A 26153-nucleotide genomic window follows, 5' to 3' on the forward strand; every position below is an offset into this window, starting at 1 on the left:
AAAAAAATTCTTCTAAAATAGTGAGTTTTTCATATTGAATCTTGGGTAAGTTGTTCAGTGGAAAGCATAGGGAATACTCAGTGAAAGAATACTCTGAGGAAACACATGTATGAACATGAAGGGATAAAAATCCAATAATTACAGAATGTCCTGCTGGTGGATATTCCACAAACCACTACCAAATGTAGATCCTCCTTAGGCGTGGATTTCTTTAAGGAGCCACTTAAGTAAGATGTCCCAGCTGATTCAGTCTCATTTTTAATGTAACAGAAACAAATAATCTTGAAACTATAATAACACAGAGAGAAACTTCCCAAATATCATTGTCTGCACCAGTAATTTGTGCACATGCTGAAGTCTTTTAGGGAGATTCTGTCATACTGACACATTGTCCTGGGCTCTGGCAGAAAAAATGCTCCTTTGATAACTCTGTGCACCAGCCCAATGAGAGCTGGATTTAGTCTGTGCTTACAAGAAAATAGAATGAAGATGGGAGGTGACATTTCTTTGAGTACCTAAATCAGGGATTATTTTAGAGCTTGGTTTTTCTTTCTTTCTTTTTTTTTCTTTTAAATGAGAAATAGAGAAACCAGTCAAAAGCCTGTGAAAAGTAAGGTCATTAGTGGAGGAGATGAACAACCTCCTAAATACACAGTTAAGGATTCATATATCACCATATATACACACAAAACACTCTGGTAGAAGCACAGAAGAGAAAATAAGTAACAGTCACAGCTCAAGTTAATAAAGAAAACTGTGAGAATTTGAACAGGACCTTGTTTTTCTTAATGCAAATGCTACACTTACCAAATACTTGGAATTAATTTTTAAATAAATTACTGCTTTTGACTGCAGTGTTTGGGGAACTGGCTTCATTTGTACGTGCTCAACAGTTTTAAAGTTGTACCTACTTGGGGAGCTGCTAAACTGGACTCTGGGGCAGCTCCCTGGAGCTGGGACAGCAGTTTTGCCAGTGAAGAGAAAGGCACATGGAATTCCAGGGGGCCCTGACCCGTGTTCCATCAGGAGTGTGACTGCCCCTTGGTTGCTCCATGATTGCAATCCAGGAGCCTCCAAACCCTAAAAACTGCAAAAGGACAGAAAAACCAGGACTCCTGTTCCTGGTTGTTCTCAAAACCCATCCCATGTCTCACAGGTGACACCTTTGCTACCCTGGCATTAAACCCTTCTGAGAGCAAAGGATGTCCTTATTCCAAAATTCAACTCACTTTCCCTAGGAAAACCCCAAACATAAATCCTCCTCAGAATAATTAGTTATCATCCCAACAGATCTTCCCAAACACAAACTGGGTTTCAAACAGTTTCCAGCAATTTTGCAAGCACAGTCACGAAAATATGAGGCAGTGCCATGTCATCTGACCATCTGAACTCCTTCAGAGGATGACAACTATATGCCAAAAAGACACTTCTTTGTGTTGTTTTACTGCCAAAATATTCAGGGCTACTTGCAGAGATTTATTTTTCCTAATCACTAAACTAGGATTTGATCCAAACAGATTGCCTTGCTAACAAACCAGGGTGCTAACACCTTCTCCTGAACAGAGCAAACAAAATAATGAGTGTAAACACATGTTAGTGAAGTGCTTTCCTAGCAGAAAACAGACAAAATCAGGATCACACCCATATATGAGCAGACTTATGAGTCAGAGGGCCAGAGAAAGGGCATATACAGAAAATATAATTTATGTCTCTGATATTTACTGTATGCATTTCCTAAACTTATAAGCCTCTTATTTTTATGATTAGTCACTGCAATACAGAATGTGTGGGAGTATCAGTATATATGTAACAACACATGTAGGTTATGATTAAAACTATCACGACCTACACCTCAACTATATTTTCCATATTAATAGTATTGGATTTAATAGCAATTTCAAAGCTGTGCTACTGAAGCCCTTCATAAAAGCCTATTAAATCATGGTTGGTAGAATCATCTTTATTATACCCCTCCTCTGAAGTGATACCTGTTTATAAAAAAAGTAATTTTTTGCCTTTTTAATTCTGTGGAACTGAAGGACTGAACAAGCATTTGGTAGATGCTGTTATCATCACATATTCAAAAGAATTTTTAATATATTTTAATATATATTTTTAATTATATCTTGTGACATAATAAACAAATTCTTTTCCCATATAAGTCAGCACAAACCCATTAAGCTGAATGTTACATTTCAGCTTCCTAAACCTGGATCTCATGATTTATTTTTGTGGTTCCTGGTCAAAGACTCTCCAAACTATTGGCTGCAACATTACAATATTAAGGCAAGAGTCTGGAAAGCTGGAGGGACTAGAATCAAATTTCCCATTTGGATCATTATCAGTTTTCAAGGCATGTTTATTAAGAAGAAAAAAAAGAGGAACTAGTCCTGCTCAGTTTTTATTTTAAAGGATGCTACAAAGATTTTTTTTTATCTTAAACCAGGACTTTCTGGACTGCAGGGCATAATGCCAGGAATCCAATAATGTAGACTATTTTTTCTTAAATATCTTCCCTAAAATAAAGATGTCTTTCCCACAGAATTTCTTATATTTAAAAAAGATGTTGCAAAAAGAGCATTTACTACTATACCAAGGCCATTTATCTTGTTTTTTAAAATGGCACTGTAGTCACATAAGTTAACAGTGTCTTTTATTTAATCTCTCTTTGGTACAACATCTTGACCTCAAAGCTTGTTAAATATAACAAACATTAAAATATTTAAGTAATTTTTTGCAAATGGTTCTGAATCCCTTATTAAAAAAAGTCAAAAAAGTTTACAGTCAAACAAGAGAAGAAATAACACTGCACATATGTTGATGCCAAATGAAGAAGGCAAGAGAGAAGGAGGAAAATTGAAATACAGCAACAGTAGTTCCTTATCCCTTCCAGATTATCATAAAATCTAAATGACAGTGCTGCAATTCCAGGGTTCCAGGACATTAGGTCGGCCTTAGCAGGTTGCAGAGCTCAAGGCACAGATGCTCTGGAAGAACAGAGCATTCAGGCATGAAAACAGGAAACCAAGAATGTGCTCACCAGAATTTTGGAGGAGAGAAAAAGAAAAGAACTTGCACTCTGTTATGTTCCAGAAGACACTCTTCAGGATTTCAAAGCAGTGTGTAGGGAGGAGGCTTTTTGGTGGCAAAGCAACTGAAGAAAATAACTGTACAGGGTATGGACAGAGTGGGTTACCCTGGGCACTGCCAGCAGCTGAGAAAACCCAAATATAACTCCAGCTGAAATGCATTTCTCCTCTGCTGGCTCCAGTCCTTCACCAGGAGTGATCCCCTGGCAAAGGTCTGGGCACATCAGCATTTCAGGCTAAAGGAGGAAACAATGTGGGGACGTCCTGGGGACATGCAAAGTGCATGAAAAAAGCCTTGTTAGTCTGCTAGCAGAAATCTTAATTATTGCAACAGAAATCACTGTGGTTTTCTGGAAGCTGTTCCCAAAACAGGTAATACCAGGAACACAAACGTCTCTATCAATGTCTGAAATTTATTTTTTTTTTTAAAAAAAGGGAAATGATGTTCCCACTGAACTGGGTCAACTCCTGTTACACAAGGATACACACACCCTCAGGCTACCAGTCAGGCAGCCTTATATTCCTGCCTCATGAGACTTTCTGTGAATTTAGGGGAATAACAAAGCAATCTTGACAGATTACACCCAGCAACATTTCTGTGGGTTCTACCAATATTTTAAAATTTGGTTTTTTTAAAATTTGACTGGACAAAAAACCAAAAACAAAGAAAACAAAGAAAAACCAAAAACACACCTAATTTTATTTTGTTAACACACTGATAATCCTCACCCAAGCTTCTCTAGCAGATGCTTGGTTACCTGGCTTGCTCAGCTTTGTGGCAAGGTACTCATTTGTTTTCTTGTTTAACTTTGTCTGGAAAACATTGGGGAAATACACTTCCAGTTGTGTCTGGAATGAGACACCAACCACACCTTCCTGCTTCATGTTTTATCTGCCTTCTAAATGACGCAAGACTACGTTTCAGTTTTTTCCTTAAACCACACTGCTGCTTACCCAAATTAAACCTGAAGCTACTCCCAAGGAGACCTTTTACAATGAAATTATTCTTTAAAATAAAAAAGAGTGCAATCTTCTGAAAATAACCTCATTGCAGAACCACTAGGGCAACACACTGCTCATATGGCATAATGAAGGAGGGAAGGAACTTCTATAAAATTGCTGATATTACACTAACAGGCCCCAGGAGAACATTCCAGGGATACAAAAAAGAAGAAAGGTCATCTTTGTTCCTGAGACACTGGAGCAGGGCAGGCCATATTCAAATTATGCAACTACTTTAGAGATTGCTCTTCTTTTCTCCAACTCGCTAGAGATGATAAAAATCACATAAAAGGCTTAATTACTCAGGCCATTCTGCATTATTGTGCTTAGAAGAGGATCAGAAAGCACAGGGAAAATGATTTTAAGGGAATATGTATCTGCTTTTGTGATGAACTTACATATTACTTTCTGAGGATTTCACATATTTCACAATGTATGAGGAACTAAAGTTTCTATTAATTTGTAGAGAATGCTGCATATGTTTTATCTTCCTGTCTCCTTGTGGAAAAACAATTTCAGAACACCAAATTATCTTCAAGATACTTATTTCCATGCAGTTTTTCAGTCAGGCTTATTGCAGTTCCCATATATAACTGCTGAACTTCTCCAAACTGCCAAACTGAGTAAAGACTGAATAACAAATACCCCAACTCTGAGTGACGAGCAAGTGCCACACAGCTCAGGACACTGTAGATTTATCAGACACATCTACCAATTACTAACTTCTCTGACTCTCTAAACATAATTTGGTAAGCTAAAAATAAAATTTGAATTTATACGAGACATAAAATCAGGTACGAGATACAAAATCAGGTATGAGATGCAGGCATTGAGAAATACGAGAAAAGGCCAAGGAACAAGCAGGCTTTTGTTTTGCCCTTGACATCACTGGGACATGTGTTTGTGTTGTTCATTTGTTCAGCAAGGTTCAGAGCCCTTGGTGTGCCCACAGATGTTCATCTTGCCTCTGGTGACTCCATCATTAAAGATCATTAAAGGGTCGCCTCCCACCCTCTGTGGGGTCATCTCAGAAACTCAACCAGGTTAAGCATCACCTTTCCCAGGAGGACAGGGAAATGTTTACACCCCTGTGATTTATGGTTTTTTAAACCTTTGCTTTTTGGACACACTTCAGGACAGGCTGGGTACAAGATCCATCTGATTCTAAATGCACCCAGCAGGAGATATGTTTATTTATATGATACTTTAATATGCTACGAGATGATTCCTCATTCTCAACACAGAGTATCATCATCTCACTTTTTCTGCCATTGTAATGAATTGCTTTTAAATATGATATTAAATTTATTATCTCACCACATGCACTATTTTATCCCCTAAGGTGGAGTTGCACAGAATTCCATCCTCTGTTTCCATGTGCAGTGATTGCCAAAGACCCTCAGCCACTGAATCCCAGTCCTTAACTTGGGAGTGTTGTGACATCTCCAATAATAACCTCTAACTGCTGAGTCTCCACTTCCTTACACTAAGAATTTATGTATTCAAGAAATTATTCACATTAATATTTCTTTTATATTAAGAAATAGGGAATATTATCAAGATTAAGAGCTGAATATACCAAAGCAATTAGTTACAAGGCCGACAGAACAACTGTAAAGTCACCCTTCTTGTTTTGGGGTTTTTACCACGTCACCCTGAACCCTTCAGACATCAGGGGCATTTGGGTTTCAGACAAGAGTTCAGTCCCTGTGTAACTCAGACTCCTCCCAACTTACTTCATGAAAAAATAGACAAGGTCTGGATAAAGAAGAAACACGTATTTTCTTTCTAAATACCAAGAAAGAAGTTTGGCATTTTTTGAACACTCTCTATTCCTACATTCCTCAGTGCCTGTCAGTACTGAGACAATTTTAACTTTCCTAACTTGTCCCAAGCCAGCAGTAACCATAAAAAAAAAAAGGATAAAAATATTAATAATGTAAAATAATGCTACATATGATAATAATTTTATAACTTAGAAAGTGTGAAGAACAAATTAGCCAGTGGTTTGTCTTACCCCAGTGGGGCAAGATCTGACTGATTTTTCATTCTATTGCTCTGAAGAAAAAACCAGTATCTAGCCATAAATATATTAATAATCTAATAATGCTACACACAGTAATAATGCTGTAACTTAGACAGGGTATCTCTGTCAAAGCATGAGCTGCAGAGGAGCTTTCTTTTGATGCCTGGGGCTCCCAGCGTGGGGAGTGGGGCAAAGTTTGGAGAGCAATTGTAAGGCTACATTATTTTTCAGGCTATAAATAATTAACTGAAGTGGGCTCCTTCCACATCCACTCCTCACAAACAGCAAAGCTTTTCAAAAGCAATTCTTCTCCCCCTTTAGAAAAGGTAGTAGGCAGTCAGTAATGATGCTGCAATTCATTTTTAAAGGCACCTGCTCTGCATGATAATAATCTGTGCACCTCACAAACAGCATTAAACTGCAGAGCATTAAAATATACAGGACAGAAGTGGTGTATAAAATGACAGAATAAAGTCACAGAGAATTATGGATAAGTTGGTGAGCCAGACTGAAAACATGACTGAAAAAAATGACTTTCATAATGCTCATAAAAGAGACTAAACCTGCAGCTGTTCTCATGGATTTAAAGTACTGCAGACACAAGCACAGCTAAATACACCTGTGTTGTCCCTTCCCACTATTTATTTGCAACATGAAGCAATGTTAAATAGACAATCATGATACTGAGGGTTGTGTTTTTACCAAATACTTGTAAGTTTTATAAATCTGAACTTTCAGCTTCCTTAATTCCTTCACTATGGACAATATGAAATAGAACTAAAATTTTCAACTGCAAAGTCAAAGGAAGGGAACAAACACACCAAAAGACTTCCTGATCGTGTAATTCTCATCTATTTAATTATAATCCCCCAAAATACCTGTCGATGAACTCTCCAGCATCACCAAGCTGGTATATTTTGATATGAAATTACTTATAGCAGGAAGTTTTAATAAGCAGAGAATTCTCTCCCCCTCCACTTCTCACCAGTCCCTCTCCAGAATGGATAATTCTGTCTCCTGACAGGCTGAGGATAAAATAACACAGAACTCACACAAAACCTGCACTACCAACCTTATTGCCAAGTGTACCACTGCTTCATTTTGCAAACATTCCAAGAGCAGACATGCCAATGCATTAGTGACTTAGCAGACTACACTGCAAAATCCCAAAGCCTGAGTGAGGAAAAGCTCCCTGTGATGCTGCAAAGCAGCCCTGGTCACAACTGAGAACAGATTTCCTCAGAGTGCCCAGCTCGTTATATCCCAGCCTCCTCCCTCCCTCCACCTGCAGCTGCTCCCACCAGAAGTTGGGAGCTGGTGGGAAGTGTCACTCTCTGGATCCGCCCTGCCAAAGCCAATAAACATAATTCCAGTCTCTCCAGCACTCACTGTCAGCCAGTTTGGGGTAACCCGGTCTGAGCTGCAGTAACTCAATTCCCCCACACCGAAAATGTTTTTCAAAACTGGTGTTTGGGAAGAGGGACAGCGAGGGACGTTCAGCTGAGCACACAGAGCACAGCTCAGGAGGATGAAATACTGGCCTGAAGGAATACGGGTAAAAAAAGCCTCAAGATGGAAATTTGAAATTCCAGCCCTGTTACCGTGATGAGATCTGGCCCAATCCTTCCACACAGGGTTCAGTATTTCCGTAGGAAACAGAAGCCACGGGAGAAGGGATTTCAGCAAGATCCTGGCATGGTTTCCTCTCTCACTGTCTCCCAATATATCCAGCCTTGTGATACAAGTGAGAGTAACAGTTGACTCCTTACATTTACTGAATACTCCCACGTACTGAAGTGGCAAAAAAAAGGAAAAAAAAAGAAGATATAGAGAGTGGTAACTGCAAACCCAGTGCTTGCAGGGCAGCGCACACAGCTGCAGCACAGCACACTGCTCAACACCCTGGGACTCAGCTTTGCTGTGTCGTTCTTGCTCTGAAGTGATAAATTGGTTAGAAAAAAAAGGAAAACAAAGCAGAAAAAAGTTAAGGGCCTCAGCAAGTACAATGAAAAGTCAGGTTTTAGGAGTAAATGAATATTGTAATGATGAAAACAACTCAAGTGTAGGAATCACAGTCTTCAGTTAGTGTTTTGTTCTGGTTTTAAGTGTTTTTTCCTATAGCAGTGTCTCATCAGGAGAAAGGGGGTGGGCAGTGGCAGCCTGTCACCCAGGAACCACGCAAATGTAGCTTTGAAGTTTGCTGCTCAGGAAAAATATTCAGTTATAACTGAAAACCCAAGAGGAAGTTCAAAAGGTCAATTTTATGAACTAATCCACCTGTAACCAAACAGCTGAGTCCTCTGTCATACCCCCACAGATGTGTAAACCTGCCTAGGCACAGGCTACCTCTAGAACTGCATCACATATGTATCTTTTAGCATTTTATAAAGCCTAAATATAAACCCAGAGTAAGCCAAGGTGTAAGACGTGTGCATACTGTGGCACAAACATCAAGTACTTAGCAGTATTTTTTCAAACTGCTAAGAAAGAGCACTGAAATTTTGTGATATGAACCAGCTCTTTGGACACTTTCCAGCTCCCCAACCTGTCACGTTGGATAACTTCCATCTCTCTGGAGGCATTCAAGCAGTTCTTCAAGAGAAATTTCTCAGTTTTAAGTACACTTGTCTTTGCAAACTAACACCAAAAAAAAATGCAGCTTGTGCACTATATATAAATGTGTGACTGAAATACTTTCCTCTTAAGTGAATAAAGAGTTGTATCTTGCCTCCTGACACTAAACCTTGCATGAACAATTTCCAATGCCTGCTCCAGAAGAAATACTGAGATAACAATGTTTCCTAATCCATGAAGCCTTTCTTCCTGGAACAGCCAATGGAATGTATCATCTTTTCAAAGGAAAAGAACTTTTATTTTTTATTAGAGTAGAATAAATGAATTTTGAGTATCATGGTTCTGAAAGTTGTATTGGGAAGTAAGATCATCATGGCTTTATCTTTCAGTGCACCTTCAGTACTTCCTCCAGAATGGCATTGCATCATCTCAGTCAAATTAGAGGCAAACCACACTCAATTTTGCTCCTAAATCTTGCTTAGCTAAGTCCATTTTTCTGCTGCAGTAAATATCACAGCATCTTCTCTACCCAGCCTCACCAACCTGCAGTAATTTTCAAATCTTGCTATAAAATTAACCAGAGTTAAAACCCTATAATCTCTGCCATCACTGAAATGTTCCCTTTCTGAGGACAGAAGCTTACACATCCTACCCTGTATTCCTTATCTGTGTATCTCTTCCCCAGTCACCTGGATCCCACCTGGAGGTGGCTCACAAAGCAGGATTTGTAAAGAAGTTCATGCCTTTTCCTTCAGTCCTTGTTTCTCAGGTAAACTCGAGTAAAGCTCCTTCAGCACTAACCAAACCAGTGTTGTGGGGAAGATCTGAGCACAGAGAGGAACATGCAGAGAACTCCTCTGTGGCCCTGAGCAGCATCAGAACCAGGAATTCTGTGTGTGCCCAATTAGAGCAAGTGATAGAAAAATATTGCACAAGGCAAGCTGTGCACTGGAGAAAACCCCAGATGCAAAACTCTGCTACACCAATTATTCCATCTCTTATAATAAACACATTTACCTTCATAAAATGTGCTTTATTCTGTGAGACCCAAAGCAATAAGGCTCCTTGTGATCAACAACCAGTCCCTGGACACAGAGGCCACTTAAAAACCTCTCTCAGTAGGTTCATCTTTCCTGTTCCCTGCCAGCTCTTTCCTGTGTATCACAATAAGCTGCATATTTGCACTTCTGGGGGACTGATTTTACTTTATAGGCTCTGCATCTGTCATGCATTTTCATCTGAAAATATTCCTCCTTGCAGCTCACCAGTAACTTTCAGCACATTTCCATTCATTTCCCTTGGCAAGAAGGAAGGAAAAGGGAAAAAGAGAGAATTTTCAGCATCATCCTGCTCTAATGGTTTCAAATCCATCTCTAGCCCTTCGTGCTAGCAGGTGATTTGTGTTTCACTGCAGTCTCCAGGGATTTCAGAAACGTATCTAAACTTATCCTCAACATCTCTCACTGTTTTGAGGAATAAAACCAACATGAGTTTTATAAAAAGAAGAGATATGGCCAAATTAATCAACTTGGCCAACAGCTACTGCTGAAGTTGCTGGTGGAGACAGAAAATGAAGTGGAAGTAAAGCAAATCCAAACCAATGTACTCAGAGCCTTAATTCAGACTTGTTAACTACAAAAGTTACATTTCAGACACTGATTATTCTTTGTGAAAAGCAGGGGTGAACCTGCCTGTGGAATGAGAGCTCGAGTACACAGACCACAAGGGCCCCAACACGGGCAGCCTCTTGTCCCAAAAATATTTTAGGAATACTGGAAAGATTTGCAACGTGAATGGCAAGTGACAGTCAAATAAATTCCTTAGAAACTGAGGATCATGATTCTCCCACCTAGGAAACCATAATTAAATACATCAAGCTGGCTCTCTAAACTGAAAATGTCCATCTAGCTGCACATCACAGAAAATCTATATTATACAGGATGAGACACAAATCAGATATGACAGAAAACTGCTGAGTCTGAATATGTTATCTTACAGTTATTACAGTTCTGTCAGCTCTCATAGAATCAAAAAAGTTTGACTTGGGAGAGACCTTAAAGATCACCTTGTTCCAACCCTTTGCCACAGAGGGACTTGGGAAATTCAAAGTGCAGATGTTCAGAAGTAGAAGGAAAATTACACTAATCATCTTCCTGTTGAAAGTCCTCACAAAATGCTTTTACCTACTGACATTTAATGAAGATAATTTGCTCAAGCATTTTTTTTTCAAGAAGTATTTGCCCTGAAACACGCATAAAGGAACTCCAAATATGTCACACTCATTATAAGGAAAAACACTTATTTCTTGAGCAAATCAGTCAAATAGAAAATTAAGGGGACTGACTGCAGGTGAATGAGTTTGAAAACCACATCAAATATTTAACTTTTTCCACAAACTGCAGAAAACACCCACAACTGCCACTCTCACACATCTGCACTCTTCCAAAATCCCCACTGTCCTTTGCCGCATGGTTTTCCACTTCATGCAATTCCCCAGAATCTCCATTTATCTTTACCAGCTGCACTCCTCTACCCACAGCTTCAGTCATTAGACCGAAATATGAACCAAAAAATGTGTTTGACTCTCTTGAAGAAATCAGGAAGGCAGAGGCAGGAAGGATGGGAGAATAATTACAAAGAAAAGTAAGATAATGTCTGTTGTCAAATTTCTCCTGCCTTGCAGTCTAACTGAGCTGTGTGTGCATTTCTAGGAACTCAAAACCACAATCCTCAGGTTGGAAAACCAGTTCTATTGTTGTTTGAAGGCGCAGGATTTGCACCTGGGTCTTTACCAGGCAATTCATTAATTACAGGGATGCTGGAGCAAAGCTAAGTTTCTGCTGAAAAGTAACTGCCACCATTAAGAGATGTGTGCACAAAGCAGGGCGAGACTTTAAAAGGCAAGATTTGCTTTAACAGTATCAGCCAAGCCTAAAAGTCAAAAATGCAGCAGTATCAGTCAGATTGACATCCTCAAAACGTGGAAAAGCAAAGCATGAAATGTCCTCGAGCCTCAGGAACGGGAAGGGCTGGGGAGGAAGAGGCTGCAGAGCTGGATGTGAGGCCGTGGAACCACAGCACACATTAAAGCCCAGGAAATTCCTGCTCCCCAAACTGTTACTACTATCACAACACACAAATTTAAAACTCACTTATGCTTTTTGTTATAAGTGACTGAAGTTAAATTAATACATTGAAAACACTTCTATAAAATGGAACCTCAGAATTTTTCATACTTCTCTCTGCAGGAAATAATGAGCAAAACAAGGCCTGTAAATTGCTGTGCCAGAAAAGAGTGAGGAATTACTGCCTGGGCAAGGGAAAATGTTATTTAAACCAAGTAATTGGCAATGTTACACCGATTTGTTAACTCAAGCACAGACACCTATAAGTCATTGAAATTCACCAGTCTGGATTTTCAATCCAAATATTTGAGCATTCCTACCCATGTATTTTCTACTTCAACTTGATTTAATATAAATAACAGCATCGAAACTTTCATTATGATTTGTCTGAACTCCAGACTATTGGATGCCAAGGAAGCTAAAAACCAACAGAGTTGAAATAGCAATTTGCAAATTAAGAATGCAGGAATCTCACTCACATGTCTCTACAGCCAAAGGAGAGAGCTCTCATAAAACCCTTAAGGGCTTTTTACTTGTACTTAAAACACAAAGGATTAGCTTTCTAAAGCTTCTTTCTGAATTTAATTGGGCAAGTATAAGTTTCAAAGTAGTCCATCTGCCTGGAGCACAGCAGCTGTGGTGGGAAGTGGAGAATGCTACTGCAATATTTGGATAAATTCTCAAACAAAACTGTAAAAAGTCTCCAGTAATTAGTGGATGATACGAGAATTCAGAACTTGGCAGTGGAATGTTATTTGCAGAAACTGTTGGACTTGTTTATTGTGATGCTTGTTTCCAGTGCACAAACACTACAGTGATTTCAGTGCTTAATTCTTGCATATCATCAAAGTAAAATTTGGTGCTAATGCACATATTTATTCCCTCAATATTTAATGTGACATTTCTCTCCGCGGAGAAATAATCCAACACTCATTTTCTTCTAAAACTTTATAATAGAATAATATCACATTACTACTTTGCTTAAATTATATTACAGTGCCTAAATGTTACATGATGCTACAGAACAGTTTGCTATATCCTGTAACAAGATCTTTCCCACTGCACCCATCTCATCAGTTCTCCTAAATTAAATATGGTAAAGTCTGTTTAATGCTTTAAACCTTAAATAAAAGGTTCTGAGCTAATGGAAGTGCTAAGGCTAATGAAACGACCAGTGAATTAACAGGGAACAGAGTTAATGGTAAATTAGCACTGTGTTAGGAATTTAGCTCCAACCTTGAAAATCACTGTAATCCTAGAACTGAACTCTGCTGGATTATTAAAAATCTCATAGAATATTTCCCATATTTTGCATAAATTTATCCTCTTATCCCTATTCTGTTCTGGCAACCAGATTCAGATATTGTTTAATTTATTAAAAATACAGGAAAAATATTTGATATTCAGGTACATCCCACGTGTGAGTTCTGGAACTGAGCAATTAAAATCTGCTACTGGTCCAGCACTACTCATTGCACATCCTGAACCAGGGCTCAGACTCTTCTGGAATGATTGGGGATAGAAGAATTCACATTTGTGAGGAAGTCTATCACACATGTAATGCATAGTTACTGTGACTATATTACTGTCCTGAATGATTTTCAGAAATGGAAGATTTAGTGGTCATTCGAAATGTTCAACATTTGTTTTTCCATGACGAGCCCTGGCCAAATGTGGCAAACCAGAGCTTTCCAGCCCAGTCTCCTGCACACAAACTGAGTATATTTGTACATGTATGTGTTTGATTTTTCATCTATAACAGGATTAAATGGCCATCTTCAAATCTAAGTTTTAAGATCTGTATCTGGGGTCAGATTCAGGCCTGTGATATTTTATATCCATTGGATATAAATATGTAATTTTTTTTGGTGCATTGTATTGCATATCAAAAAAAACTTTAGGTACCCCAAAATTATAAAACATTTTTCAGTTTCTATACAAGTATCTCATTGCCAAAGTTACAGAACCACTGCAGATGAAAATATGTTGGGAGACAGCAGAAAAAAAATTACCCTGTTTGCCAGTTTGTTCAGCTACAGCTGTTGTCTTTTAATTTCCAGGAAACATTTTCTGTTGTTCTGCATTTGGTGGTTATTTGGTCTGGACCTCTCTTCTGAAGCCAAAGTATTCACAGAACTGAACTGACACAACTGAACCAATCCCTGGGATATGACTGGCCTTGTATTTGCAGGAACTGCAGTAGGTACACATCAATAACTTCTCCCACTGAATCCCACTGGATGCTGGATTTTCCCCTGGTCAGAAGTGGTTACGTTTTGTTTAACTGTTTGGGAAGATTAGTTTCAACTGGAACTTTAAAAAGATGGCTGAAGAAGAAAAACTCTCTCTAAAGAAAGCACTTCAGTTTGGTATAAGGGGATATATTCCAGCAGTAAATCTATGCATCAGAAATGAAAATGCCTCCAAAAGTTATTATGCTTCTTGTTTAGACAACATGCAAATAAAACACATCTGACTGGTCCATCACAAAAAAGCTGGATCCCTAATGGAGAGCTGCTGTCAAACAAGAGCCACCAGGAAAGCCATAGACTCGACCTTACCTTTAAATTAGTTAACCATAAGTGTAACAGCCTGTTGCAGCTTTGTAATACAAAGATCACGTTAGCTTCAGACACCAGGATTTCCGCTTTCCCTGGCTACAAGAAATCTTTCCATAAATTTTCTATTTAATTTCTTTATCTGAGGGTTTGGTCTAGTCAGTAATTAAATTTGAACGAAGATCCCTAAGGAGAGCACGTCGGTGAAAAGTATATGGGATAACAAAGAGCAGAATGATCAGCTCCAGGATTAAAGTGTTAATTTGTATCTTGGGAACGACCTTAAGGCACGGGTCGAATGACAAATGAAATGGGTCGCAAGGAAACACGTTACTTACAGACTCTAAACTGTGATTCAATGGCCCAGCAAAACATGAAAATGCGCCCAGTGCTCCTGAAAAGGAACAGCCTGGACTCTGCAGACTTCCTGAGGCACCCCCAGCACCGCAGGACCAAATCCCAGCAGGTCCGGTTCAAGGAGGATGGAGTGAGCACCAAGGCAGAGCTGGAGGCTCATCCTGCCCAAGACACGTCTTTCCCCACTGGAAAACCAGAGATATTTAGGGATCACGATTTTTTCCTAACCCGCTCTCCAACTTTTCCAACAAGGGCTCAGAAGGGGCTTCGGAATATTGCCATCCAAACATCTCCCAGCCTCAGGAAACACTGCCCAGTTTTTAAGAAGAAGAAGCTGACAGGAAGTAAATCATTAACAGAGATGCCAACGGAGCCTGCACATCCCATCCAGGTCAATGGCAGCCTCTGTGAACAGGACATCGTGTCTGCAGATCTCTGTTACCTGAGGATAACGAACCACGCGGAGGACGGATACGGGAATGGTGAGGGGGAAGGGCAGTTAAGTCAAAGAGCACCAAAAGCACAAAGAAACGGGCCCATCTACTCAGATGATTCCTCGGTGTCAGAGAAGACAACTGCGTCCACACAGGTGCCTGAATACATCCACGTGAGCTTTCCACAGGACAGAAATGTTTCCATGGATGCACCAGACACAGCCTCGGATCCAAGTCATTCCCTGCTCTCCTCTACTGTCACCCACGGCACTGAAAGCAGTGAGAACAGCACACCATCCTCCGAGCCCGAAAGAGCAGAGCCTTGCCTAAGCGATTCTGCCAACTGCAGGGAATGTGATCCCCACTCTGCTGCTTGGGAAGCGGGGAAAAGCGATTCTGAGCTGCCTGTAGCCAGCAGAGATGGCAGCAGTAAGGAAACGGCTCCATTGTCACCTCCATCAAATCACAGCTCATCTCCTTGTTCCCTCAGAGACTGTCACCAGGCAGGAGAGCACAAACCAGATCCCAGCTGTGTGACGTTACCGGGTGATCACACAACCAGGGCAGCGACCAGCAGTGAGCCACCAAAACCTGCTCCGTCACGGGAGCCTGGAATGGAGGAGAATTCCACCCAGTCAGATGCTGCCCAGTGGAACAGCTGTTCAGAAGGATTTCACACAAAGTCTTATCCGCCAAGGAGTGAAATCAAACCGCAAACCAACCAAGAGATTAGTGAAATAAATCAAATTCATTTGGCACACGGCGAACTCTGTGCCCTCCAAGGCAGGCTGCAGTCTGTGGAGGAATCCTTGCAGTCCAACCAGGAGAAGATTAAAGTCCTTTTGAATGTAATCCAAGACCTGGAAAAATCCAGAGCGCTGAGTGAAGGGTATGGTGCATTTTTAATATTAGTAATTCATTAGAAGTGTAAAGTAGATGTTAGCGTTCTTTTAACCTTTGATCCTGAAAAATACACCTCTTCTGATGTTTAAAGATGAGTTTGCAGAAAAGGCATCTTATGCCTTTTGTGGTAATTGGGCCTCAACAGAGAAGAAAGTCTCTTCATAGTTTGGTTTTAGCTGCCACTGCCTTCATTAATTTTAGTGAGACACAGCTTAACAACTCCCTTTTTCATTTAGATTGATGGTGTTTGATATGAAGCCCCTGACACCTGAAAATTATCAGTCTCCAGTTGACTAAAATCTGAATGCAGGAGAACATCAAAACCCAAGAGTCCAATGTACTCCTGCAGTATAACCCATGGCAAAGTCAGACACACACGTAGTGCCCAGGCAGCCCCAGAGCTGACACAGTTGATATCACAAAAGCCACTCTCCTGCTCTGTAAATCATTACTATAAATCATTACTGCCTCCAAAAACAAGCAGAAGGAATAGTGGCTAGAGAACAGCATCTGCTGATATTTGGGGCCACACTGCTGGTTATGTTTCATGACACCACCAGGAGCAGAGCTGCTCCAAGGGAATGCCTTGGGAATGGGGGAAGCCACAGTGCCAAGTGAACTTTGAGAGCTTCAGTGAGTCAGGAAGATTTCATGGGAAGCAGAGGGAGGTGCCTGAAAAGGATGAGAACTGATGACACAGAGGGAGTAAAGACTCTTGGGAAGAACTCACTTCAGAATCTGATTTCAGAACTCTGCTTTCTGCAGCTCAGTGATGATGAGTGACCTGTATTTATGTCACTAGCTGAGGCTGCCAGCAGCATTTATACACTTATTTAGGCATTATAAATAATAGTAATTAAATAAATCCAATTAATGTCTAAAGAACAGACACCTTCATAGGTTAAAATAGAATTCTAAACATTTCTATACTCAAACCAGATTTCAGAGTATCCTAATCAGGCTTTCCACACCATTAACACCATTAACATCTCCCACTTACAGTAAATGTAACTTGACAGTTCTGTCTGGTTATAATGTAGTATATCCATCAAATAACTTCTCTTTGAAAAACTCGTAGATAAATCTGTCAAAGTATTAAGATAATAAAGGTTCCATTTTAATTTATTTTTTAAAGATAAAACAACATGAAGTCTATGTTATCATGAGTAATTTTATCCTCAGCACAGGCAGCTTAGGCATCTAGAATAATCACTTACGCACAACTGCTTTGTGCATCAAACAGCACCCTCAATTTTAAAATCAGATCATGTGTATCAATAGTATTTACTGATTAAAATTAATGAATAAATCAGATAATATTCCACATTTCCACCAACTGTGCAAACATCACAGGAAGGTTGCACTGAGGGTTTTGGGTTCGAGTTGTACAGAAATAGCCCAGAGCACAACCCTGCCCTGTTCACATCACCCAGCATTAGGCCTTTGCATTTGTTCCCATATGGGCAGAACAGGTTTTTGTGGCTGTGCAGAACTGTCAGGATGGAATTAACTGAAGCCACAGTTTCATATTCCCCAACTTTCTTTCAACTTTTGCAGAAAAACAAAGAAAAATCTAAAGTATTTTAGCTGGTAATTAAAGTTAACTTCTTCTATTTGTGATGAATAACTTTCCAACTCACACTCCAAATATGAATCTACACTCATTAAAAAATTTAAAATAATAGAAATCCAGTAAGCATGTGATTTTACTCCATACAGATTATCTTTTTTATCTGGATACATTAACCATTAATGTCCATCTGGCTGTTAAAGTGAAAATCCTTCTATTAGCTTCTACTGGGCCCACATAAATTGTTATTCCATATAAAATCTTCTCCCATACAGCTCAGCTCCAGCTATCCTCTCTCTGAAGCTTGTTCCATATGATTTTCTACCACCAACTTTCTAATAACACAACAGACAAAATCAAATACTGAAAACAAAAATGCAAAAAAACATTTATAGCACCCCAGAACCCAAAAGTTCAGGTAAGAGGCAAGATTTGAGGCAGGGACCCAAGTCTGTGTCCAGCTTAAGCAATCACTTCTCTATTGTATTCTTCATCCAACTACCACCTGGAGTGTGCTTCCTAAAGAAATGACAGGAAAGAACCCCCACACCTTCTCCCCTACACAGAGTTCTGGATGAGAGACTGCACAAGTTCCAATTACAAATCCAGGTTTCCATTTGAAAATCTGACCATAGCAAAGCTTAATTTGCAGGGAAGCACAGTCAGATTATCCAGCAATATTTATAATCCATTTCTGTTAAGTCACCACAGGGTTGAAAAGAAAAATTTTGTGAAATACCTTGAAGTTTGACACTGGGATTCAATGAGAAGCTTCAATCCATCTTGCCAGAACCATCCAGCAGTGACAGTGAACATTCCAAGTTGTATAGATGCACATTGACAACTTCCACTTTAATTCCAAAACAATCAGGAACTTATTTTAATACCAACTGTTCTCCCCTAATCCAAATAAAACTTGTTAAATGTGAGTTACTCATCCTTCAGACTAAATGAACCACCAATTTCAAACTGTTTCTAACAGTTGATAAAAAACCAGTTTGATAAAATAATTCAGCTCCATTTGGTGTTATGTATAAAAATCCCTTTTCTTTTGTTCTCAACACTTCAAATTTATATGACATGAGCAGCAGAAATCTGACTTGGTTATACTCAAGTAAGGAAACACAAGAAGAGGAAAGACTGGAAAGCATAAGGGTAAAGATCAGACTGATTCACCAAACCCATGAATTTTTAAACACTTTAAAGTGGGTTTGTAAGAAACAGTTGCATGTCTAAGTGTTTTCATAACAAATATTCATGCAAGAACCAACAGCCAGAATCCTAAAACAGCCCAAAACAGTGAGAGGTGGGAAAGATGCAAGACAAGAATCACAGGGTTTGTGTTTTTTAAACCAACCTTCTAACTTAGAATTTGACACCAGAATTTTCAGTAAGGATGATGGAAGTGGTGAATTTTTGTTCATGAAAGGTTCAGACACCTGTTGCTGTATCTATAAATACACTTTACACGAGCTGCTGTCTCTTACAGGCGTAACTTCTACCACACTGGCCAAGACCTGAACAACTGCAGCACCTGCCAGAACACTGCCTGCATCATCTACAGGTAATTCCCTCCTTCCCACAGTTCTGCAGGGGCTGGATCTCCCTCCAATTGAACAACCCAATGTTTTACAGCTGTAAAATGTCTCAGCTATGACTAATCCAGCTTTTAACAGAACACCAAGTGGTGTGTATGAGGTGTTTCTTTTTGTTTCCCAAGCAGAAAACAATTGACATTGGTGTTGGCTGAGAATTCAAACAGAAACTCCTCACTAAGGTTTCACAGCATTCTTACTTATGCTTTCAAAACCTCTGATGCCATTTCTGAGGATGAAATTCCTCTGTTTGTTGCATTTTTAAAGCTGGGATTTCTGTAACACATTTAAGATCTTGAAAAAGATAAACACTCAGCTCTCCAAGTGCCAGTGAGCTACAGCTACAGTTCACAAAAATTAAACTCCCACACTTCTCACTTCTGTAGCTATTTGTTATTAATTTAAGAGAGTGCAATTTGACTAAAAAAATGTTGCAGTACTGTGTCCTGGAAGCTGTACATGTTTCAAACACTATGTCTGTAAAAACACACTGTAAGAGCCTCCAGCTCCCCAACCATCCACCCAAAACCAGCAGGTACAAAGTCTTGGTTGTACTCTGCAGGTGGTTTGTCCACTCAGCAAGGGATTTTATAAGGCTTCCTCTAATTTATAAACACTCTCTCATCTCTGCAGCCTCAGTTATGAGGCAGAGAACCCAAATCTTGGGTTACTTGACTATATTTACAAAAACAAATGGTAAGAGATTTTCTCTTTTAGGTTGAAACCTTTTCCTTTATTTCAAAGAACATGGCAGACTATTATCTTTGCCAGTTTGTAAGCAACATAGCTTTAATTTTTTTAAAGGATACAAGGAATAGAAAATACCCACATGGAAGTGTTTTTCACACTACATCTTCTACATGAGCCACATTTGCTAAAGAATTTAATAAACTGAACATAGCACTGGAACCTGTTGTTCAACACACAGACAGGTACTGATGTCCTAAACCTCTGACAGTGAAGTCCCAAAGTAACCAAGACATCACAAATTAAACACCACAACTCCTCTGAGACAAAGCTGTTCATCTTCATAGCCCACATAGTCATGTACTCTGGAAGTAACATGACTTATCCAAGAGTAAAGACTGCATCTGCATAAAAAGGGAGATCCAAGAAAAAGCAGATTTCCTTTGCTTGGTCATCATCTCTGACCAAACAATCTCTGTGTATTTGATTGGACTAGACAGGAACAGATCACTCTCTAGAAATTATGTCCAAACTACCCTTTACCACAGGCTGAAGAATAAACCATGAGGGTTATCTCACGGTTTTAAGTTTCAATGCAGGGAAGGTCTTGAACAAGTGGCACAATTATCCAAAGAAAGGGACGGAGGAAATAAGAAAACACTGATGTGCCTTTTTGATTTCCTGGGTAGTTTGTAATGATAATGGTGCCTGAAGGCTTTGCAGGGCAATGATTAGTAGAACATGAACAGAACACTGGTTTTCTAAAAAGTTTCTAGTTTTGAGAGAGAAACAGGAGACAGCGAGGGAACAGCAGTTTTCACTTTACAGAAATGTTCCACAAGATGAGGTTATGAAAAAAGTATTGTGAGTGACTAACATTTGAATTTAGACAACATTCTAAAAGAAATGATCAGTGTTTGCTCTAGACAAACCCATGTAATTTTTTTTTTATTTTATGTAGCCTAAAGGTCCGTGCAAGTATTTTCCCCCTAACACAGCATCACTGTTTTCATTAATTATAGAATCAAATGTTTTATCTTGCTCCCAGTTTTCCTGCTCCTAAAGAACCCAGCTCATCAGTGATGCAGGATGTGGGGTTACTGTCACTGAACCATCTTTATCACACACATTTTAAGCAGTCCCTGAGTCAAACAATGCACTAATCTCATATAAATCCCAGTGTGGATTACACTGATCAGGAAAGTAATAAAGAGCTTTTCTGCCTCTCAGTGACGGTATATTTGGCTTTATTAACTCCCCAGCAGGGATTCCAGACTTGGGATTTTCAATCTAGATCATGTAACACAAATGTTTGTTAATAATAAACAAATGCAAGCAACAAACAAAACCAGTTATCTGGGCATCTCATGGACACTATTAAATGAAGACTGAATCGACCTCTTGCCTCTGGAGATGATCTCTCCAACATGAAATTAAAAACTCTGAAGAAGGGCAGAAAATAGGACTAGGAGCAGATGCCACCTTTACACGTGCCAGAAACCCAACATTTACTATTCTTGACTACTGAAAAGTATTAAGTTGCAGCTTTAGCAATAAGCTGATAAAATGCCAGGGACACTGATTTTATATCACTTTCTTCTACCTCTTTGATATTTATTATGTCTTGCTTCTTGTTCAGAGATCCTTCTCCAGCTTTTCTAAATCAGAATAATCCTACTGCTTTCTTTTTACCAGTTGAGTTGTCTTATTTCATTAAAAACCCCCAAACACATGAATTATAAGCAAACAAGCTTCTAGTTAAGCTTAAAGTATTATTTAACAATTTTCATGGATTTCTATATACATAAAAATACTAAAAGTAGTGTTTAAAATACGCATATTTACTAACTTCACAGATTTCTTCTAATCAGTGCCAAAATCAATTCAGGGCCTGAAGGGACATCCCAAAAGTCCTGAGACTGTGCTTGGATTATGAAAAATACCACCTTTCTACTCTCCTCCTTCCTCCTAAAACCTCCCCAGCAGACACAGCTGATAGAACCCACTCTCCTGGCCAGACAAGATGTTTGAAATAAAGAAAATACAGTCCTGCTTAATCACTGTCCACACTGACTCTTTTAACCTTACATTGATTTCTATGCACTCATCTGCTGTTATCTAATTAACATCCTGGCTCTCATTTGACATTAATAATAATTAGGGGTTTCAGTGGAGAAAATGAGTTCTACTTTTCTGTTAACTAACACCACTTATCTCAAAGACTTACATATTGGCTCACTTTCATAGATTTTTGCTCCTAGCCTGTCTCCTAGTGGGAGACATTCACATTTAACAGAGTTAAGCATGCGAGAGTTTTTAATTAATTCCAAGCATATGACTGTTAGACTATGGTATCAAAACCTGACCTTTGAATAAAATGTATTGAAAGGTCATTCTGGTACATTTTCATTTTTTCTCCATTATTTTTTCTCCCATTGTTTCAGGCAAAATGCTGGAGTTGTTAAGTCATATAAAGTAAAAGGTTTCCCTTAAAAAAAAATTAAAATGAATTTATTGTCAAAGCAGAACCCAAAACACCCATGTGTTTTCACCATGTTCTGTTATTGAATAATGCCAAGTTATTCTGATGAGATAAACATCCTTTCCAGGGTTTTTTTTTTAGAGGGAATTACTCACTTACTAGCTTAAATCTCTTCATTTTTCCATAGTGTAGAATATGACTTCAGACAACAAGAAGGAAGATTTCACCAGATTTTGAAAACACTGGATAATGCAGAGCAAGATCCAGCTTCAGCTTCACCTCAGAAGCCACCACCTGATCCTCCAGCTCCAGAGAAAAAGGAGTTAAGGAGGAAAACAAAAAAGATGAAAAGAAAATGCTTCTGGTGGATTTGACTTCCTTTGCCTCCTTTTATATTTCAAGACACCAGAACAGAAAGAGCTCGGGAGCACAGGCCTGAAATGTGCTATTACAAAACCACAAAGGTAAAGAATGTTTAATTAGGGTATCTGAAAAATCAAAATAATCAAATTTAATTAAATCATCTCACTGAATAAAGGTGCATGAAGATACTATTTTCAAAAGAGGAATTGTTTCTTTCAAAAGGAAGTTCTCTCATTTTTTTTCCAAGGACACTTTCATATGCTTTCTAAAGACCTTTTTTTTCAACCTTCCAAAAATAGCGAGGTTCAAATCCCTACTTTAAAAAAAAAAACCATGGTAGATGAAGGTAAGCATGTCACACAGCCTTCATTTCCTCTTTATAAACAACTTGGACTAAAAGGGAAGAACTTCATTGATCTTTGAACAAACCACACCATCAAGAACAAATTCAGGGAAACCTATGCTGCTCATACAAGTCTCTCCCCAGAGATAATCATCATTATTTCACATCCCCACTGAAATATTTTTCTTGTTGTCATTCATCTACTATTGAACAACAACAGAAAAAGAAATTTTGGTTTAAGTTTTACTCTGTCCTTTTATTTGTTCGTTATAAAAAGCCCCCATTGAGAAGTTTCAGCCACTCAAGAGATTTCTCTGGAAAGGACTGGGGAGTCATAAAACAAGAAAAGATCGTGGTAACTCTGGTTTAACCCCCTACTCAAGCAAGGTCAGGTTAAGTGAATTTGAGTTTTGAGTCTCTGCAAAGACAAGAATCCCAAAGTCCTTGGGAGGGGCTGCTCCAGTTTTTATTCCTAAGATCCCACGTGACCCTGGCAGCCCTCTGAGCTGTGCCCGTCACACCTCGTTCGGTCCAAAAGCACCTTCAGGAAGAACAGGATGGAGAAAAAGATGGATAATAAAACCTCTCTCCTAAGCCTTCACCTCTTAAAGACTGAACAAACCCAATTTTCACTGCCTCTCTTCCCACGCTCCTGCTGCAGCCCACAGGCAGCTTGGCTCTCTGCCTCCAGTAATTTGATGTCTTTCCTCTGCCTGGAAGCCTAAAACTGGACACAGTCCCTCAGATGTCATCACACAATTGCTGGATAAAGAGGAATAACTATTTTGGCTCCTGTCTTACTAAAGCACCTGCCCAGTCTGTCCTTTTAAGACTGTATCACTATATTAAAATATCTCAAGCTGTGGGGTTTTTTGGCCTTAAGGTGTAAGTCGATACATGATACAAAATTGGACAGAAAAAGAATATTTAATGAACTTATCCATATTACACAAACAATTACATACGCTGAAAAGATTTTATCAGTGTCAGTACAGTGACTTCTTTCCTCCAAAAATGATGGATTTACCAGCCAGCACAGGGAATGCCAATGGAACCTAATTTAGGGCTGATTATACTATTATTTTACTCATGAGAACGTGGTCACCTTTCATGTGGGGGGCAAAGGGGAAAAGGTTTCCCAAAGCAAGTTTAGTGGAATGTACTGCAGACCTTTTCTTAGTGACCCTGGTTCAGGGTATTCCATAGATTAACCCCTGCATCCTGTTTTTCTAAGTCATACTGTATTAATTGTGCAATGTTAATTTAAAATGTCTGTACATTTTTTGTACACTTCTCTGTTCCTTGAATACTTCAAATGTGTGAATTACACATTTGAAAACACATTAAAACCAATTTTGCACAGAAGAATTTTGTCTGGAAGAACTAATTTATTTTTTTTTTAATAGAACTAGTCTTTTTGAAGAAAGTATGCAATATGTCATGGCTTAATTTATCAAAATTTGAGGGGACTGACACTTTTAAAAAACAATTCCATGTTAAGTTCAGTGAGTACATAAATGACAGGCACAAAATTATCATTATTGTAGAGGCTTTTCAGAAGGAAATTAATTTTTACCAGCAAAAAAAATGGATTTAGTGAGACAGAAAAGCTCTTCAATAATAGGTTGTGGGTACAACAAAGGTAAGAATTAAATTATTGCATCAGAACACATCACTATATTACACTCAAGTACTCTATAACTGATATAATGAAGGAATTATTAGTGTCTAAGTTATTCTTGTGTATTAAAATAGCACTTTAAGACTAATATTCTTTGTGGTAAAGGTATAATAATAAGCAGTACCAACAGGTGCAACAGCAGTAAAGCCAGAAGTTTTTTCTGCAATTGACTGATTTTTAATAATTCATCATATAAAAGCAATCTTTTTGTCTTTGTTTTGGTTAATAAGTACAAAAAATCCTCCCTTTAAGCTATTTGATTTTGGGTTTGCACACATAATGCATGTGATGCCCTCACTGTATCTTCAAAAGATCCAGATGATTCAAATTAAACAAACCCCAGCACTCTGGTTCACCACAGAGCACCAATCAATTCCTGGGCTCAGGAAAACTCTGCAGGAACAGAGAGATTCACTTTGGTTTAAGAAAGTGCCACCAAAGGAAGCTGCAAATAAGGCTCTAAGTCTTTCTTACAACCTGAACAGGCATCAGTGCTCCTGAAAAACTGAACTACACTGATATAAATGCTCACAGGATTTATAATTTAATGTCTGATGTACTTCAGAACTGCGGGCGATTTTAATCCTTAATCTCCCAGTCAAAATTAGCTTCTGTTTTCCAGATTCTCAAGTCAGTCGTTTTTCAGTTCCCTCTCCCTCAGGAAAGTCTGGATTACCCCCACAGGGATATGAAATTCCCTTTGTGCCATCTGCACCCACGGCAGGAGGGAAGCACTGCAGGGATCCAGGGGTTGGACCCTCAGCTCCCGCTGCTGCCACAGGAGAACAGTCATTTGTCTCTCTGCCTTCAGCTCTCAAACTCACCCCCTCCAAGACATCTGTTTTCCTTGGGAGGAAACACGAAATTCCAGTGCTGCTAAAGCACTCTCCTTCAGGAAGGTTGTCCTGGACTTCTCTATTTCAAGATTTCAGAACAACAAGAGAGTTTTTTATTTTTTTTTTTTTTTGTCAGCAGTAGCAGCAAGAGTCAAATTCTGAAATATATATCAGATCTAAACTCAGGGGTTATCTAAAACACAGGTAGAACTCCCTCATTCCTTTTCTTGAGCCTCTCATTACCATGAGATGTTTTTATGAGGTTTCAGGAGTCAATTAATAACAAACAACATTTAAATTACAAAGGAAGCGAACAGCTGTTCTTTGGAAAAAGAAAAATTAATTGAAAACTAATAGGCATTTCATGGAATCCCACAATAATTTCACTGAAAATAAAGTAAAAGTACTGCAGAAGTAAATTATCCCTACCAAAGAAAAAGCATCATATTTTCACAATCAAACCACACCTACTAAATGCCAGGAGTTATTATCCCCAGTCTGTCACACACAAAAGGCTTTCTCCATAAA

At 38.9% G+C, this 26153-nt stretch overlaps 2 protein-coding genes across 3 annotated transcripts in view; one reads left to right on the top strand and one right to left on the bottom strand.

Annotated features, from left to right (window-relative positions):
• INSYN2B (inhibitory synaptic factor family member 2B) overlaps positions 1–24468 on the top strand; it is a 30154-nt gene extending 5686 nt beyond the window's left edge. Inside the window, exons 2-4 of one of the 2 annotated variants that reach the window (XM_027643545.1) lie at positions 13877–16054; positions 19128–19202; positions 22595–22702. In XM_027643545.1, the coding sequence (XP_027499346.1) occupies positions 14673–16054; positions 19128–19202; positions 22595–22601 (1464 nt within the window). In that variant the 5' untranslated portion in view covers positions 13877–14672 and the 3' untranslated portion in view covers positions 22602–22702. Of the gene's footprint in view, positions 1–13876; positions 16055–19127; positions 19203–22589 lie in introns of both variants that reach the window. The other variant, XM_027643544.1, reaches the window with a different exon arrangement.
• Positions 1–26153, bottom strand: part of DOCK2 (dedicator of cytokinesis 2) — a 165379-nt gene that overhangs the window by 67961 nt on the left and 71265 nt on the right. The window lies entirely within an intron of this gene.

Source organism: Corapipo altera, unplaced genomic scaffold (genome assembly GCF_003945725.1).
Source record: "Corapipo altera isolate COAL_440 unplaced genomic scaffold, ASM394572v1 75, whole genome shotgun sequence".
Classification (NCBI taxonomy): domain Eukaryota; kingdom Metazoa; phylum Chordata; class Aves; order Passeriformes; family Pipridae; genus Corapipo; species Corapipo altera.